An 18,519-nucleotide genomic window follows, 5' to 3' on the forward strand; every position below is an offset into this window, starting at 1 on the left:
TATATATTTAAACTGTATTTATCTGTTTTTTTACGTCTACTGTTAGTGTTTAGTGTTAACTGTATGCAACGAGGGTCTGAGAGTTAGGCAATTTCAATTCTCTGAATGTATGTGCTGTACATGTGGAAGAATTGACTATAAAGCAGAGTATAACTTTTGACTTTTTTGTGTTTCATAACAGTTTCACTTAATTTAACACTGTTTACCATCAGAACCAGATGCTGTTTTTCAATACCTCAAGTTTAGTTTGATTAAATCCTGTTTCATCTTCTCTTCTTTAGGTTTTTGAGTCCTGCTGCAGAAGAAGCCTGTAAATATCTGACTGAAGTTCTTCACATTAAAAACCCATTACTCCTGAGAGAACTGGATCTGAGTGAACGTGAACTAGAAGACACACGAGTGAATCAGATCTCTGCTCTACTGCAGGATAAACACTGTAAACTCAACACGCTGATGTGAGTATTGTGTTCATTGTATTGCATATGGTTAATTTTTTTATAAAATACCCTTCAAGTATAATATTGTTTGATTTTTCATTTTCAAAGTACCAACATTTTTTTTTTTTTTTTGAGGACTAAGATTAGTTGAACCATATAGATTTATGCTTCTTTAGTTATTAGTTGTGTTTTGTGAATGAAATAATCTGAAGATCGTTTCCAGTCTTTTTGTTTTCCCTCTCACTCTCTCTTTTTCTCTGCAGACTGAAAAATAACAGTATTACAGAAGAAGGTTGTGCTGCTCTGATTTCAGCGTTTGATTCAAATCCTTCAAACCTGATCGAGCTGGATCTGAGTGGAAATAAACTAGGAAACTCAGGGATACAGAATATCTGTCCTCTGTTGAAAAGCACAGAATGCAAATTGGAAAAATTAATGTATGTATTTTCATTAACGTACAGAAATACATTTAATTTATAGTGCTAATTTGATTAAATTACCAGAAAAAATGAAACCTGGAGGATATTAATTTCAGTTACTGTACTTACCTTACTTTCACTTGGACTAATATTTTGTAGAATATCTTGTTTTGTGTTTAAAAAAAAAAAAAAAACACAAGGGTGAAGAAATAATAAAAAATGTATTTGTTGGGCAAATAGTTTGTTTAGTAAGATGTTAGCAATAAATCATTGGATGCATTTGCCAATTTTAAAATGCTATTATATTAGCATACACTTTTGAATGCTCTATGGCTATAATTTGTCTAACTATTATTTATCATCACAATATTGGTTTGAACTTGAAGTGTTCTTTATTTTGTTTATTTAGCACAGAACATGCAATACCTAACAGCTTCTTTCATATACAGACTTTCAGACTGCAGTATCAGTGAAGAAGGTAATAAAGCTCTGGCTTCAGCTCTGAGATCAAACCCTTCACACCTGATAGAGCTGGATCTCACAGGAAATGATCCTGGACAATCAGGAGTGAAGGAGCTCAGTGATTTACTACAGGATTCAAACTGTCAGCTGAAGACCATCAGGTGATTAAAACCTTCAATTACTTATTAAAATTGTAAATTTCAAATAACCTTTCTGGAACCATGCTGCAACAACAATCAGTTGATAAGCTGTATCATGTTCTGATCCAGTGTTTAATAAATCACATCATATGCCATTTGGAAGATTATAACTGTCAGAACTGTCTTGCATTAGCAAGCTCTTTTAATATCATATTTAAAATGCCCCTATTCAAGTTGTGGTAAACAGATTTTTGAAGGTAAACATAACTTTTATATTAGTAATATTGCAAGATGAACACTTACTGGGCTAAAGCAACATAAGTTTGCTTGATTATTTACAAATCAGTTTTTTTTTTTTTTTTTTGGATGAAAATTATGGATCAAATATGAAACATCAGGCTTTTGATGGATGTTTATTTGTTTATCTCAGAATCTCAAAAAAAAAAAAAAAAAAACCTAAAGAGCTTTGATAATAAAATGTAAGTATAATTTCAACAAATTTACATTTATCTGACGCTTTTATCAAAAGTGACTTACAATTACTATATATGTCAGAGGTCACACGCCTCTGGAGCAACTAGGGGTTAAGTGTCTTGCTCAGGGACACATTGGTGTCTCACAGTGGATTCAAACCCGGGTTTCTCACACCTAAGGCATGTGCCTTATCCACTGCACCAACACCTCCCCAAATTTGAGTGCCACTTAAAAATAAAATGAAGAATCAATTTATTGATTTAATAACTCAAACATAAAAATGTATGTAAATAAATTTACCTTTTAAATGGACAAATTAATAGACATGTTTAAAGATGTTTATTTTGTGTTTTTAAATGTAGTTTAATAAAACAATAAAACAATACATTTAATTAAAAAATTGTTTTAGTGATATCTTTAGGACTGTCGACTGTATAGACTAGTGTCAAGCGGAAGCGAATGTCTGCCTAACTAACCTAAATAACTAACCTAACTATCTTTATACCGCACTAATTCACCACTACATAAGAGCAGGGGCACAACTGCACATTTGCCGAGGGGTATCCAAGATCAGCGTTGGTGCCCCCCTGAATTCTAGTACATTGAAGGATACAAAGTCATCAGGAGTGAAAAAGGTTGAACCCCCTTCCCCCCTTTTCTTAATACCATAGGGAACAAAAGTAAAAAAAAAAAAAAAAGAAGAAGAAAAAGTGTCTCACATAACATCCCCTTTAACCCCTGATGGCCCCAGACAGTAGAACACATGCAATATTTCTCACTTTTAAGTTAGGTCATTTGAATATCATTTGCCTCAAAGTTATTTATGTTTTTCACATTTTTACAGAGTAAAATTAATTTTAAAGAACATCTGCATTTTTTACATTTTCACTTGTAGAGATAATTCATGGAAAATTTGCCATGCTAAGTGGAACACTTCCACTATTGGCCACTAGATGAGAGCAGAGGATCATTTTTTTGTCTCATTTAACATTTCCACTCTGTAATATACCGGTAGTTCTTTTCACGTTTTGCTAATGCATTTATATTTAAACGTTATAAAATCATTATTATAGCTTTTAAAATCTCTTTTTTTTTGTCAAAGTTCAGCATTGTTTTGTATTGAAGTATGAAGTAACAAGAGTTTTCAACCCATTGGATTTATTGAAATGACACAGGCCTTTGAATTTAGAACAGCAATTTTCAGGGAAAGGTGGCCAGTTTGTATCCTTGTTTACAATCTTCTCAGTTTCTCTCTAATGTAAATCAAATGCCCATTCATAAACATGTTTTTTTTTTTTTTGAGAAATTGAGACACTCAGAAATGAACTGATGCACAGCTGCGTCCCCACAGCTTTTCAAGGTATACTCAACTGTGTATGAGTGTGGACGGACAAGCTTGACACATGCGCAGTACCACCTACTTGACTTGGGCTCTGTCTCAACATTCACCTCGCACATGAGCTGTTGTACTCGCACCATACGCACGGTCTCAAAAAATTACCTGCGCGCGGATGGGGTTTTTCGGCTTCATTATTTCTATAAATAAATGAGTTTGACTATAAAGTACTGGACAGTTGTAGGACCTAAAACACAACTGAATACAATTAATTTGTACTTAATTGTAATTGAGAAAGTTTTTACATTTGAGATAGAATTACATGAAGTGATCATTTTCATTTTTGTGCTTTATAAATTAATTTAAAAAATGTGAAACATTTTATAGTACAACTTCACTGTGCTTACATTTGACCTGCTTGTTCATTAAAATATAAATAAAAAAATTAAATACCATCTTTCTCCCTATTGTGATCTTGAATTGCAGAATATTTCAGTATACATGTGTGTGTGAGTGCACACATACACATTCTACACACAACAGTTTCAGCTTTCTCTTATGTAGTGGTGAACTTGTGCAGTATAAAGTTAGTTAGGTTAGTTAGGTGGACATTCGCTTTCGCTTGAGACTATTATTTATAGTCGACAGTCCTAAAGATATCACTAAAACAATCAGTTTTAACAGTATGCAACCACTTTATATCAACATGAAAAAATATTTCCAAAACTGCTTGAACCCGTCTTTATACTCCCGCTGTAATGACATACAGCTGCTTTTCTCACTGTCCAGTAACACTGCGTGTAACATTTACTAGTGAGAGAGGGGTTGGCTCTTCAAATCGAGGTGAAAGTTGATTGGATCCACATGTGTACTGTCCAATGGCATTTTAACTCAAATGACAAAGGGATAAACAAAAGCATTTGGCAAAAAGACAAAGAAAAGCAATTTCCAAATGCATTTTTAAAAAGCAATTTAAAATATGCATTTAAAAAAAGATTTATTAATGTACTTTTTATTTGATTATTAATCCACATTTTAAAACATGATATCAACCGTTTTAAATGTGTCTATTTATTTAATTTTGTTTTATTGTTTTATTAAAGTATCTGGATTTCTTTTTCCAAATTGGCTAAACAACCTCTGACTTAGCATCTACAGCAGCCACTCACAAAACTCTTGAGGAGCGGAAATGTAATGTCTCTTGTGCAAAACCTAAATTATTAATTCTCTTCTACACCTGCAGGTTTTTGAAAAGTCCTGCTGCACAGGAAGCGTGTGACTATCTCACTAAAGTTCTGGGTACAAGTCCATTATTACTGACAGAACTGGATCTGAGTGAAGATAAATTAGGAGACCTGGATGGAAAGAAGCTCTCTGCTTTTTGATGGACTCTCATAACAAAGTGGAGAAAATGAAGTGAGTGAACATGATTTTATACACTATAACTTCTGTTTATTCATTATAAAAGACTCTGTCATATCTGTGAGCATAAATAAAGACCTAATGATCTGATGTGTGTTAAGTATGTATTTAAAAATAATTATTGCTGTTTTTGTGTTCAGGCTGAATAATTGTGAGCTGACAGATAAAAGCTGTTCAGTTCTAGCTACTGTTCTCTCCTCCAAAACCACCCTGAAAGAGATGAATCTGAACAACAGTCGTCTGCTGGACTCAGGAGTCAAAGAGATCTGTGAGGGACTGAAGAATCCAGTGTGTGAACTGAAGATACTCAAGTGAGTACACTGTAAAAAATAATTCAGTGGCTTAGTAAATTTCACAAAAATAAAGAGCTATATTTACATAATAAAATCTTTTGAAATCATTTAAGTGATATTTTGAGTGGGTCAGGTTAAAAATAATAATTAAAAATCCAACAAATAATTTCTCTAAAATTTACATATATTATTTAAGTTTATGTAATGAAAATAAATAAGTATTTAACTAACTAATTATATTTTTAATATACCCTCAATATTTCTGGTGAATTCTAATAGAAATATTTGATAATTATTTACTTGTACCGATCTGTTTTAGAAACTAAAATTATTAAGTATTTCCTACCAATTTTCCTAAATAAAGTTCCAGCTTAATAAATGACGGTTTAAATAAATTGAGTAAATTTCGCGGCTAAAGTGATCACGTGTGCAGCTCCGCAGGAAAAAAAATCTGCTTTCCTCAGCAGCGACGTCGACTAGCCATAAGTTACTCTTCACAACTCCTGGTAAGTAACGTTAGTCAGCTAATCCTACTTACGTTTGTAACACTTTTTTATAAAGTTAATAATTATTAAGCATTTCCTAACAATTGTCTTTGTATTTTACGTCATCTTCAACAAGTTTCGTAGCTTAATCGAAGTCACCTGAAGGACGGCTTTCCTGAGATTCCTAAGCAACGGCAAGACCCGCACTCCTCTCATATCGTGGTACGTTATGTGATTTAGCCAGCTAAAACTAAACATGTTTGTGATGTTTAATTCAGAAGTTAATTATTAAGGATTTCCCAACAATTGTGTTTGTATTTTTCGTCATCTTAAGAAGTTTAACCAGTTTCGCGGTTCAAGCAAGAGGCACCTGTCACTGAAGGACTGCTTTTCTCAGCAACGACGTGAACAGCATTACTCGAATTTCCTGTAAGTAACGTTAGTCATTTTATAACGATGTATATTTGCAATACTTTATTCAAAAGTTGATTAAACATTGACCTTGTGTACGTGTACATAACAGTGTAGTTTTCTAAGTTAGTTAGTGGGGCAGCGATATGTATGTTAGGGTTTTTTTTTTTTTTTTGGAGTGGGTTAACGTTCGTACTATTTGAATCACCGTTTATTTCAACCGCCATTTGAAAGTCTAACGATAAGTGTACCGTGGTCAAGCAACTATAACTATACATGCCCAATGGAAAACGATTTTGTACAGGTTCCCCTTTGGGGTCAGTGGCTTGTCAAAAGGGAACACATCATTTATGAACTTTCAAATGACAACATTCTGTCTTGTAAAAAGCTGTCACGTTTTTGTAAAACATCATAATTACTACATGAACTCAAGTATGAGCTCTTAAATCACCACTACAAATACACCATGCAAAAGTATTTAAAATGGCGTGGACATAACATAGACTGGTGCGTTTTAATCAGCTCCCACTATAGGGAGTCAGCCAGTTTAAGGCCTGCTCCGTTGTAAAATCATTCTAGTGCACTGAAACCTAGATCACATACAATATCGGTCAAAAGTTTGAAAACAGTAAGCTTTTTAATGTTTCTAAAATAAGTTTCTTAAGCTCATTAAGCTTGCATTTATAAAAAAAAAAAAAATGCAGAAAAAACAACCGTCTATCCCCCCCACCCTCTATCGCCATTTGGCTAGTAATTGATATATATATATATATATATATATATACATATATACATATATATACGTATACATTTACATTAAAGCCGAATTTTCATTCCATTACTCCAGTCACCGCAGCTGTTTCACAACAAATCCAGACCTGGTGGGTATTGAAGGACAGCGGAGGCTGGGGGAGGGGTACATTGTTTTAATTTTAATTAAAGTAATATTTTTGTTCCCTGAAACAGATCAGTTTAATTTTGCATCCTTAAATAGTTTGATTTCAAGTAGTGCAATTAAAAAAGCTTTTTTGTTTCAAAACCATTAGTCATTTTACTTAAATATTAAACGTTTATAAAGAAATTGGTTGAAATAATGCGGACCTCAATAAAAGCCTATAGCATTGATTTACAGCATAGAAGCTCGCAGTTGGTCTCTTTTCATTTTTCTTTTAGGTTTATTGTTAAAAATAAATGTCCCTATGTAGAAAATTAACCTGTCCTCTTGTTAAGAAGAATGCTGTTAATTTTTGCAACTCCTCCCCCTACTAAACTTTGTTTGAGATTTTACCTATCATATGGTCCAACAGAATGTTTGCTGCTTCAGATGTTATTTGTTTTGTGTATTTGTCGCTTTCTTGTAACATTCAGGTTTGAATGTAAGCTCTAACCAGTTATCTTTAAAATTTGCCTGTAGGGTTCAGCTGATCTACCGGTCTTCGTACAAGCAGAGTTGGCAGAGGAGGTCATAAAAATCTACATCCTTCGGGACAATGATGGGGTAGTCAGCGATGTAGGAGTTGTGATTGAGGGCATCACTGTCCTCCGCAATCTTGGGAATCTCAGCAGAGCCTGCTGCTATCTTTTGGGAGTCACGTATGCATTGGATTTGAGATATCCCAAGACCCACAAATACAGGTCCTTCTCAAAAAATTAGCATATTGTGATAAAGTTCATTATTTTCCATAATGTCATATATTTTAGATTCATTGCACACCAACTGAAATATTTCAGGTCTTTTATTGTTTTAATACTGATGATCTTGGCATACAGCTCATGAAAACCCCAAATTCCTATCTAAAAAAAAATAGCATATTTCTTCCAACCAATAAAAGAAAAGTGTTTTTAATACAAAAAAAAAAGTCAATCTTTAAATAATTATGTTCAGTTATGCACTCAGTACTTGGTCGGGAATCCGTTTGCAGAAATTACTGCTTCAATGCGGCGTGGCATGGAGGCAATCAGCCTGTGGCACTGCTGAGGTGTTATGGAGGCCCAGGATGCTTCGATAGCGGCCTTAAGCTCATCCAGAGTGTTGGGTCTTGCGTCTCTCAACTTTCTCTTCACAATATCCCACAGATTCTCTATGGCAGGTGTGCTCAACCCTGCTCCTGGCGATCGACTGTCCTGCAAAGTTTAGCTCCAATCCTAATCAAACACACCTGAAGCAACTAATTAAGGTCTTCAGGCTCACTTAAAAATTAAAGGCAGGTGTGTTTGATTAGGGTTGGAGCCAAACTTTGCAGGATAGTCGATTGCCAGGAACAGGGTTTGGCACCCCTGCTCTATGGGGTTCAGGTCAGGAGAGTTGGCAGGCCAATTGAGCACAGTAATACCATGGTCAGTAAACCATTTACCAGTGGTTTTGGCACTGTGAGCAGGTGCCAGGTCGTGCTGAAAAACTAAATCTATATCTCCATAAAGCTTTTCAGCAGATGGAAGCATGAAGTGCTCCAAAATCTCCTGATAGCTAGCTGCATTGACCCTGCCCTTGATAAAACACAGTGGACCAACACCAGCAGCTGACATGGCACCCCAGACCATCACTGACTGAGGGTACTTGACACTGGACTTCAGGCATTTTGGCATTTCCTTCTCCCCAGTCTTCCTCCAGACTCTGGCACCTTGATTTCCGAATGACATGCAAAATTGGCTTTCATCCGAAAAAAGTACTTTGGAGCACTGAGCAACAGTCCAGTGCTGCTTCTCTGTAGCCCATGTCCTGCACACGCCTGTGCACGGTGGCTCTGGATGTTTCTACCCCAGACTCAGTCCAATGCTTCCGCAGGTCCCCCAAGGTCTGGAATCGGTCCTTCTCCACAATCTTCGTCAGGGTCCGGTCACCTCTTCTCGTTGTGCAGCGTTTTTTGCCACACTTTTTCCTTCCCACAGACTTCCCACTGAGGTGCCTTGATACAGCACTCTGGGAACAGCCTATTCGTTCAGAAATTTATTTCTGTGTCTTACCCTCTCGCTTGAGGGTGTCAATGATGGCCTTCTGGACAGCAGTCAGGTCGGCAGTCTTACCCATGATTGCGGTTTTGAGTAATGAACCAGACTGGGAGTTTTTAAAAGCCTCAGGAATCTTTTGCAGGTGTTTAGAGTTAATTAGTTGATTCAGATGATTAGGTTAATAGCTTGTTTAGAGAACCTTTTCATGATATACTCATATTTTGAGATAGGAATTTTGGGTTTTCATGAGCTATATGCCAAAATCATCACTATTAAAACAATAAAAGACCTGAAATATTTCAGTTGGTGTGCAATGAATCAAAAATATATGAAAGTTTAATTTTTATCAGTACATTATGGAAAATAATGAACTTTTATCACAATATGCAAATATTTTGAGAAAGACCTGTACTCACTTGAGTTGTTCCAAAAACTGTTTCTTGAGCTGGATCCTCCAAAACTCTCTTTTAATGTTCAGAGGTTAAAAAATGATCTTCTTGCATAGTAGTGGTTCATGATCATCCCACAGAATGGGTATTCCTGATGGAAGTGTTTCTGTTATCGGATTAATTCTGTTGAAGGGATAGTTCACCCAAAAAGATGATGATGTCATAATGTACTCGCCCTCAATTTGTCCCAAACCTGTACGAGTTTCTTTCTTCTGTTGAACACAAAAGATATTTTAAGTGAAGTGACGTGACATTCAGCCAAGTATTAAAGAGTGTTGGTTAACGCATTTAAAGGTTGCCATTGACTTTGCATAGTATACTTTTTTTTTTTCCTACCATGGAAGTCAATGGCAACTTTCAACTGTCTGTTAACCAACATACATTAAAATATCTTTTGTGTTCAACAGAAGAAAGAAACTCGTATAGGTTTGGGACAACTTGAGGGCGAGTACATTATGACAACATCATCTTTTTGGGTGAACTATCCCTTTAATATTGATGTAAGTGTTGCTTTTATTTTATGGTTTAATGAGTGGTAATGAGTGTGACTGCAAATGGCTGGTATGCACCAGGAACAAAGAAAGATGTCATTTCTCTTACGGCTATCGTATTTTGCATGTAATCTACTTGAATACTAAGATGGATGAAATGTTTCATAAGGTTTAATCATTTCCCTTATGGCTACTTTACAGTTTTTAATTTTTGCAATCTACTGGAATATTAAAATGGATAAAATGTTTCAAAGATTGATTTTAGACTTTGTCTAATGTTTAATTGACAAATAAATGTTTAATAAAAAATGTGTTTCTTTCTTTATTTGGTTTTATTATATTAATTGTAAAGGGTAAATAGTGTAAAAAAAAAAGTGAATGCAATATTTTGATAATTTATAGTCCAATATTAAGTTAAATTCACTTTACATGTAGTAAACATAGCACATTTGTTTGGTTAAATTTCATCCAATATTTCAATTATATCTACTCAATATTTTTTGTTTATTTTACATAGAATTACAGTTGTGGTGTTTTATAATTTTGATTATATCTAATTAATTTTATTTCTCATATAAAGTTATTCAGTTATTCAGATTTACTTAATTTTTTTACTTACAATTACTCAATTTAAAGAGTATATTTCATTGATTTCACAGCTTTAAAATTTACTCAATTTTTTTGAGTGTAAAAATGTTTCACCCAAAAAATTGAGTAAATAATAGTTAAACTTTTTACAGTGTACATTTCACCAGCAGCTACACTGACCACTGGAGAAATGTTATATATTTGTTCAATCCGTCGCCTCCATAGATGGAAAAAGAAATGTAAACGGGCCTGTTTACACTTGATGACTTAGTGCATTTTCACTGATTGAACATAATAGATGTACAAGTGTAAATGTCATCCAGAATGAATTTGAGACTATTTGTGATTGGATAACTCAAACCAATTGAAGATGTGATTTGAGATGCATGTACACTTGACCAGAAAGTGCATCTCGTGGTTAAAGCCACATGCATTTCCATGAAGCAACTGTCCATATTTAACCATATTATCTGTTTCTAGATGCACAAAAACACTACAAACACTAAAACACTATATAATAACTATAATAACACTGCTTTACAGCTACACTTTTCCCACATTTAGAATCAAATTTAACACAAACTCAAAGTACATATATGAACCAATCACAGACTCTTTCTGACCATTAATAAATTATAATTCATTAATCAGTCCACATAAAATGAAACTAGAAGTGGCTTACCTGTGTACTAAGCTTTAATATAATATAAGATTTATCATATTTTGGTGATCAGACAGTGCAGTACTGAATCATCTTAAACCACAATGTGAAATTAAAATGTATTTTTTTAATTTTCTGTAGACTTTCAGCCTGCAGTATCACTGAAGAAGGTTATAAAGCTCTGTCTTCAGCTCTGAGATCAAACCCTTCACACCTGATAGAGCTGGATCTCACAGGAAATGATCCTGGACAATCAGGAGTGAAGCAGCTCAGTGATTTACTACAGGATCCAAACTGTCAACTGAAGACACTGAGGTGAGAGATGATGAAATAATACAAAATAAATTATTTTTCATAAATCCTGTTAAAGCCTATTTGTTCATAGAAAGATTTTTTACTAATTCAGTCTAATGAATAGGGCTGGGTAATATTTTTGTCTGTTATTATTCAATATCAATATTTATGACAATATTTGTGACCTGTGCTGGCAAAATGAGTCGGACTGTGCACAGTCTAATTTTGAGCTACAGGCAAAAGAAGTGAAAAATGTTTTCGTCGAATTTGAACACATCCGATGTTTACATTTGAAACACTTTCAGATTTGAAACATCTAAAATGATCTTTATTTGTATGTTTTCTGAGAGGAGTACATTTTCTCTGCTCTCTTCTGGATGACTGCTGCTGTTTCTCACAAGTTGTTTGTCTGTTGTTCCAAAGTGCAGAATTCTCGCTGACAAAATAAGATTTAAAGAAATATGATTTTTAAACTCATGCTGATGAAAACAAAATGATCGCAGTGACTAATATTTGTAAAGCACCTCTCCCAGAGCGTGCAATCTCCCTATAAAGTACATTATTGTGAAATGTGTCTTGGCGAGATTCACACAAACATTGTGTCTGATACTGTAGATCTGTCTCATTGTTGATCATACATTCAAAGAAAAGACGATATCACTCACTGCTCTTGATTAAACTAATGTTTATTTGCATCAGTCAGTTTTTGTCAGATTCAAACAAATCATATTTTAATTTGAAGATATTTAAATGGAGAACAAATTTTTAAAAACTTTTCTCATTCAGCTTATTTTGCCAGCACCAGTCACATTTAGGAAGGAAATGTATTACACCTGTTTGTTAGACTGAGAATAAATGTCAATATAGCTGTTGTTGTTGTTGTAGTTGTTGTTTTTAAAGGGTCAACTCCACAAAGTAGGATACTTCTTCTATACTAATTCAGGGCTCCAATCAAACTCCGTTTTCCCTTTTTATGTTTTCTGTGTGTTATGATTTAATATAAAAATGTAATCGAAAAAGATGTTTAATGAAATGATTTTTTTAATTATTTAATCCATCTTTTAAAATGTAATAAAAAAAATATATTATTTATACAAAAACATATGGCATTATTTTTTTGTGAAAAAATGTGCTGAACAACAGAATTTGTTCACTGAATAAATTAAAATAAGGATGAAAAAACACTACAAGCATCACATGGACTTGAGTTTGTGTAGTAGAATAAACAAAGTTTTTTTTTCTTTTTTGCAGGTTTTTGGGTCCTGCTGCAGATGAAGCCTGTCAGTATGTGAAAGGAATTGTGGGTAAAAACCCGTTACTCCTGAGAGAACTGAATCTGAGTGAATGTAAGCTGCGAGTGAATCAGATCTCAGCTCTACTGCAGGATAAACACTGTAAACTCAACACACTGATGTAAGTTTTAACTTTATGATTACTCCTTTTAATAATTGTGCTTAATGAATAATCATATGTATTTTTTTTAAATATTTTTTATTCTTTTATTATGTGTTTTATGTTCTGTCGATGTCATTCTGTTGTACTGCAGAGCTTATGTCACGAAAACAAATTCCTCGTATGTGTAAACATACCTGGCAATAAAGCTCATTCTGATTCTGATTCTGATTCTGATATAATAATAATAATAATAATAATGCTTTTGTAATGTCATTATCGACATATTTTTCTCTCAATGCAGTCTGAATAACAGCGATATCACAGAAGAAGATTGTCGTGTTCTGGCTTCAGCTTTAAATTCAAACCCTTCAAATCTGACAGAACTGAATCTGAGTGAAACTAAACTCAGAAACTCAGGAATGAAGATCTTCTCAACTCTGTTTAAGAATGAACAGTGTAGACTGAAAACGTTGAAGTAAGTAATTTAGTCAAAGTGTAAAACAGACCAACTAATAAAAAACTGATATTATAATTTTTGTTTATAATTGTTTTCTCTTTTATAGGTTTAATTCCATCTGTATTACTGAAAAAGGTTGTTCTGTTCTGGTATCAGCATTCAATTCAAATCCTTCAAACCTGATGGAGCTGGATCTGAGTGGAAATAATCTCGGAGACTCTGGAGTGACTCAAATCTCCAGTCTAATGAGAAATGTACAGTGTTCACTGCAGATACTGAGGTTAGGATTTAAATCTCAACATGAATCAGTATGAAGCTCATAACTGGACTGTAAATGAAGTCTAAAATTAACACTCTATTCAGCAAATAAGGAAACATGTACATCCAGCTGGTTGTTATATCAGAAAAAAATATAGATTTATTAATTGAAGTTTCAAATGAAAATCTTCCACTAAGAAAACAGTTCCTAAAACAGCTTTGAGTCTAGATGAAGTTCAGATAAGACTTACATGTAAGGTGTAATGTACAGTCATATCACGATTTACACAGCTTTTCACCACATAAATAAAGATGTGGACATGTCATTTGAGAAGGCAGTGTTTTAAAAACGTACATGTTAATTTTCTGAAATCCATTGCAGTGTTCAAAACATTTGTTCTAGTAACAAGACAAACAGTTCAACAATTACCACAGACCTACTATTAATATTGAAGTCCTCTGGGTTCATTTGACAGTAAATACAGTTGATAACTGAGGCACAAGATGATAGCAGTTGTGATTGAATGAAACTAGAGAGTGGTGTAATATGAGAGATGTGATAGAAACGCCAGATGAGTTGTATGTTATTTGGCGTTGCTAATGATGACTGTTGTTATCAGTGAATAACACACCTTGAAATGTTGCAACTGAACAATCAGAATCAAGTATTACAGAGAGCTGTGTAATGAATGCACTTAAATCAGTCTTTTGAGGTGCTGGGAAATATAAATATCGGATAACATTTTTTTATGAAGCCTGTATTTATAACACATTAAAAGGGTATTCTTAAGGCATTATATTGGATGCATAATGCATTATAAAAAAAACCTATAATATGTTGTTTCATCTCATAAATAATCCTAACAACAATTATAATATTATAATACATCATAAAACAATTTGTGGTTATAACCTTTATGAGTATGATTATTTACAGTTAGGGATGCTCCGGTACTAGTATCGGTACTGAACGGTACCCAGGCAAATTAAATTTGGAAGTGATCATCCTTATCCCCTTGAAGTGGGGACTTTGGAGTGAGTAGGGCATTTGCGTGCCATTAAGTAGTCATTAGGAATGCATTTTGCAAAAGGAGCAATATAATTTCCTCATTATCTTCAGCTGGGATGATCCTGTGAAAGTAGATTCACTGATGGACATCTACATAAAAGCAATATACATTTGATGTTTTAAAAAGTTGTATATATATTTGTTTTATATATTATATACACTGTAAAACCCGACAAATAACTTAACTTAACAAACCATTTGAGTAAACAGATTGCCTTGATTTAAACCCTGTAAGTTTTAAAACTTTGCGATTAAGTAATTAAGTCATTAATTGAGTGATAATTGTGAATAATTTCTCTTTTCTTCAGTGATTCTGTTTGTTAACAGTAGCTGTTCATCACTAATTCACAATTATCACTCAATTAATGACTTAATTACTTAATCGCAAAGTTTTAAAACTTACATTGTTTAAATCAAGGCAATCTGTTTACTCAAACGGTTTGAGTTAAGTTTACTTGTCGGGTTTTACAGTGTAGCATATTTTTAAAACGTATTTAAATATAAAATGTATGTTTATTTGCAACGGTTATTAGGCTAGTGACAATGCCCCTGAATTCTTGAGATACCCCTACCGGAGGTAGAACTAAACCCAACAATGTTTTTCCTCATCTCTAAGGTCTCCCATATATGAAATGGATTCTTGGCTACAAATATTTTACTGCTAAGATTGTTAAATTAACAGATATTTTTATACACCCCAAAACCAATAAAGGACTAAAATATAGTCTGTCCGTATGGGAGTTAAGGCATATAAACTAATGCAGATTAATCACACAAGCTTTGAGAGCTTTGAAACTTGACATGTTTGTAGTCAGGAAGTTGATTCAACTACTAGAAAAGACTGGATGTAAATATATTTATGTATGGAATAAATAGAGACATGTAAACACATACTTAAAATAAGCGGACATGCACAAATTTAATATCTATGCAGAATGTTTTCATTTACTTTGTGCTTGCTTTGCCTGGGATTATTATAGAAACAAATATGATGGCTTGTTGGAAAGGTGGGGTTGTGTGCTGAATCCAGCAATATCAAATATGTAAATATAGCATGACAAATGGGAGTGTTCTGTCACTCAATGTATGAGTGAGGTGTCCAAGATGAATGAAAATGGAACACTGACATAATTTAGTCTAAAGCCCATTATCAGTGGTGAGAAGAATGTTGACAAATTCAAATATAAGATACATCTAATAATGAAATATTTCATATGGCACCTTTTTAATAAAACTATAACTTAACTTCACACAATACAAATTAAATTACTCTTAAATAAAACAATTGGCAATCTAACTAAACAAACAAACACTCTTTGGGGTAATGAGCCCTGTCTTCTCAGGCTGTTTAGTTTGTTTTCTAGCAGCAACCATTTGGAACATGAACTGCTTTTGGTCACCATTAGAGAAGGGTCTGGCTGCAGACTTGCACTTGCACTCTCAGACTTGCACTCCCAGACACTTGCACTTCCGCTAGTGACATCAATTGCAGTCTTTATTTTTTATTTTTTTTAATTTTTTTATTACTTTTTGTTTGAATCTCTCAACATTTTACAACAGTAGCCAGGTGGCGAAGACAAGAAAAAATAAACTAAATTACAATGTCACTTACACTTGCAATCGACACAAATCGTGCATGTTGCCAATGGAGACAAGACGCTGTGGTGGTGATTTAATGATTAAAATTAAATTAGTAGGCCTACTACTATAATGTACAGAGTCCTGCAAGAAAAAGACAAGACCGGACCGTGGCCACAGAACAGCAGAATATGAACGCAATGCACAAAGTCTTTCATTAAGCATTTTCCTCCTGTAGAAAAAACAAACACTTAATATGGCATAATGTATTAAGGTACATTAAGTTCAGTTAAAAGACCAAATATGACATATAGTTATTATTTAAAGTACTACAAGGTAAGCAGATGGCTATGAACACAATACGCAAACTTTGTCCTCCCATACAACAAAACGCTTAAAGGGATAGTTCATAATTATGTTATTAACAACTCACCCTCATGTTGTTCCAAACCAGTAAGACCTCCATTTATCTTCAGAACACAGTTTAAGATATTTTAGATTTAGTCAGAGAGCTCTCAGTCCCTCCATTGAAGCTGTGTGCACGGTCTACTGTCCATGTCCAGAAAGGTAAGAAAAACATCATCAAAGTAGCCCATGTTACATCAGAGGGTCAGTTAGAATTTTTTGAAGCATCGAAAATACATTTTGGTCCAAAAATAGCAAAAAATATGACTTTATTCATCATTGTCTTCTCTTCCGTGTCTGTTGTGAGAGAGTCCAAAACAAAGCAGTTTGTCATATCCGGTTCGCGAACTAATCATTCGATGTAAGCGGATCTTTTTGAACCAGTTCACCAAATTTGACTGAACTGAATTGTTTTAAACTGTTCACGTCTCCAATACGCATTAATCCACAAATGACTTAAGCTGTTAACTTTTTTAATGTGGCTGACACTCCCTCTGAGTTAAAACAAACCAATATCCCGGAGTAATTCATGTACTCAAACAGTACACTGACTGAACTGATGTGAAGAGAGAACTGAAGATGAACACCGAGCTGAGCCAGATAATGAACAATAGACTGACTAGTTCACGAGTCAAGAACCGTTTCTGTCAGACGTGTCCGATTCGAGAACCGAGGAGCTGATGATACTGCGCATGTGTGATTCAGTGTGAAGCAGACCGACACACAGAGCGCCTGAACTGAACTGGTTCTTTTGGTGATTGATTCTGAACTGATTCTGTGCTAATGTTATGAGCCCAGGTAAACCGAAGGCTTTGCAATCATCACCAATGATGTCATTACATCGAGCGCAAAAGAACCGGTGAACCGTTTTCTTCAACCGGTTTATTGAATCGAACTGTCTGAAAGATCTACTGGTGATCCGAACACCGATGCAACCGGTTCTTCACTCGTGAACGAGTCATTATCTGGCTCGGCTCGGTGTTCATCTCTCGCTTCACATCAGTTCAGTCAGTGTACTGTTTGAGTGAATGAATTACTCCGGGATATTGGTTTGTTTGAGCTCAGAGGGAGTGTCAGCCACATTAAAAAAGTTAACAGCTTAAGTCATTTGTGGATTAAAATGATTCAGTTCGATTTGGTGAACTGGTTCAAAAAGATCTGGTTATAATGAATGATTCGTTCATGAACCGGATATCACAAACTGCTTTGATTTGAACTCTCTCACAACAGACACGGAAGAGAAGACAATGCTGAATAAAGTTGTAGTTTTTGCTATTTTTGGACCAAAATGTATTTTTGATGCTTCAAAAAATTCTAACTGACCCTCTGATGTAACATGGGCTACTTTGATGATGTTTTTCTTACCTTTCTGGACATGGAAAGTATACTATACACACAGTTTCAATGGAGGGACTAAGAGCTCTCAGACTAAATCTAAAATATCTTAAACTGTGTTCCGAAGATAAACAGAGGTCTTATTGGTTTGGAACGACATGAGGGTGAGTTATTAATAACATAATTATGATTTTTGGGTGAACTATCCATTTAATGTGGCCTAATAACAGACTAAGATGATAAAGACAATTCAGTAGGCCTAGCCTATATGTCTTTTGTTGTTGACTCAATGTATACAGACCAGAAAATATGTACGTGCATTATGAAATGCATTAAGTGATTTTAAAAGGATCAACTCCGTACAGGCAAGCAGACAAGTACAGTGAGTTGTAGATAGTTTATTCTATATGGAAAAATGCTTAACGTGTAACTTTGCATGTTGCGTCTATACTGGGCTCACCTGCTTGCCTGTACCTGTTAGTTATGTATTTTAATAATGTAGAGAAGCATATTGAGTTTGGCCTTTATCAACTTAGTCCGTTATGCCACATTTTGTGGTATCTGAGGAAAATACTATATACATATTCATTATATTAATGAACTTTATATTTAATTTGATAATTTAATAGCATCTTAATATATTAAGCCATGTTAAGTGTTGTTTTCTACACTTAGCGAGAGACTTTGCGCAAACATTCATATTCTGCTGTT

General features: G+C 34.3%; 2 protein-coding genes across 2 annotated transcripts in view; both read left to right on the forward strand.

The window, feature by feature from the left end:
* LOC113074258 (NACHT, LRR and PYD domains-containing protein 3-like) overlaps nt 1-4,995 on the forward strand; it is an 82,843-nt gene extending 77,848 nt beyond the window's left edge. The window contains exons 17-18 of the mRNA XM_026247017.1: nt 4,512-4,684; nt 4,831-4,995. Of these exons, the coding sequence (XP_026102802.1) occupies nt 4,512-4,653 (142 nt within the window). The 3' untranslated portion in view covers nt 4,654-4,684; nt 4,831-4,995. The remainder of the gene's footprint in view (nt 1-4,511; nt 4,685-4,830) is intronic.
* Nucleotides 1-18,519, forward strand: part of LOC113074261 (ribonuclease inhibitor-like) — a 38,291-nt gene that overhangs the window by 325 nt on the left and 19,447 nt on the right. Inside the window, exons 2-3 of the mRNA XM_026247020.1 lie at nt 282-426; nt 12,696-12,724. Of these exons, the coding sequence (XP_026102805.1) occupies nt 12,723-12,724 (2 nt within the window). The 5' untranslated portion in view covers nt 282-426; nt 12,696-12,722. The remainder of the gene's footprint in view (nt 1-281; nt 427-12,695; nt 12,725-18,519) is intronic.

The sequence above is a fragment of the Carassius auratus genome, unplaced genomic scaffold (assembly GCF_003368295.1).
Source record: "Carassius auratus strain Wakin unplaced genomic scaffold, ASM336829v1 scaf_tig00014173, whole genome shotgun sequence".
Taxonomy (NCBI): Eukaryota; Metazoa; Chordata; class Actinopteri; order Cypriniformes; family Cyprinidae; genus Carassius; species Carassius auratus.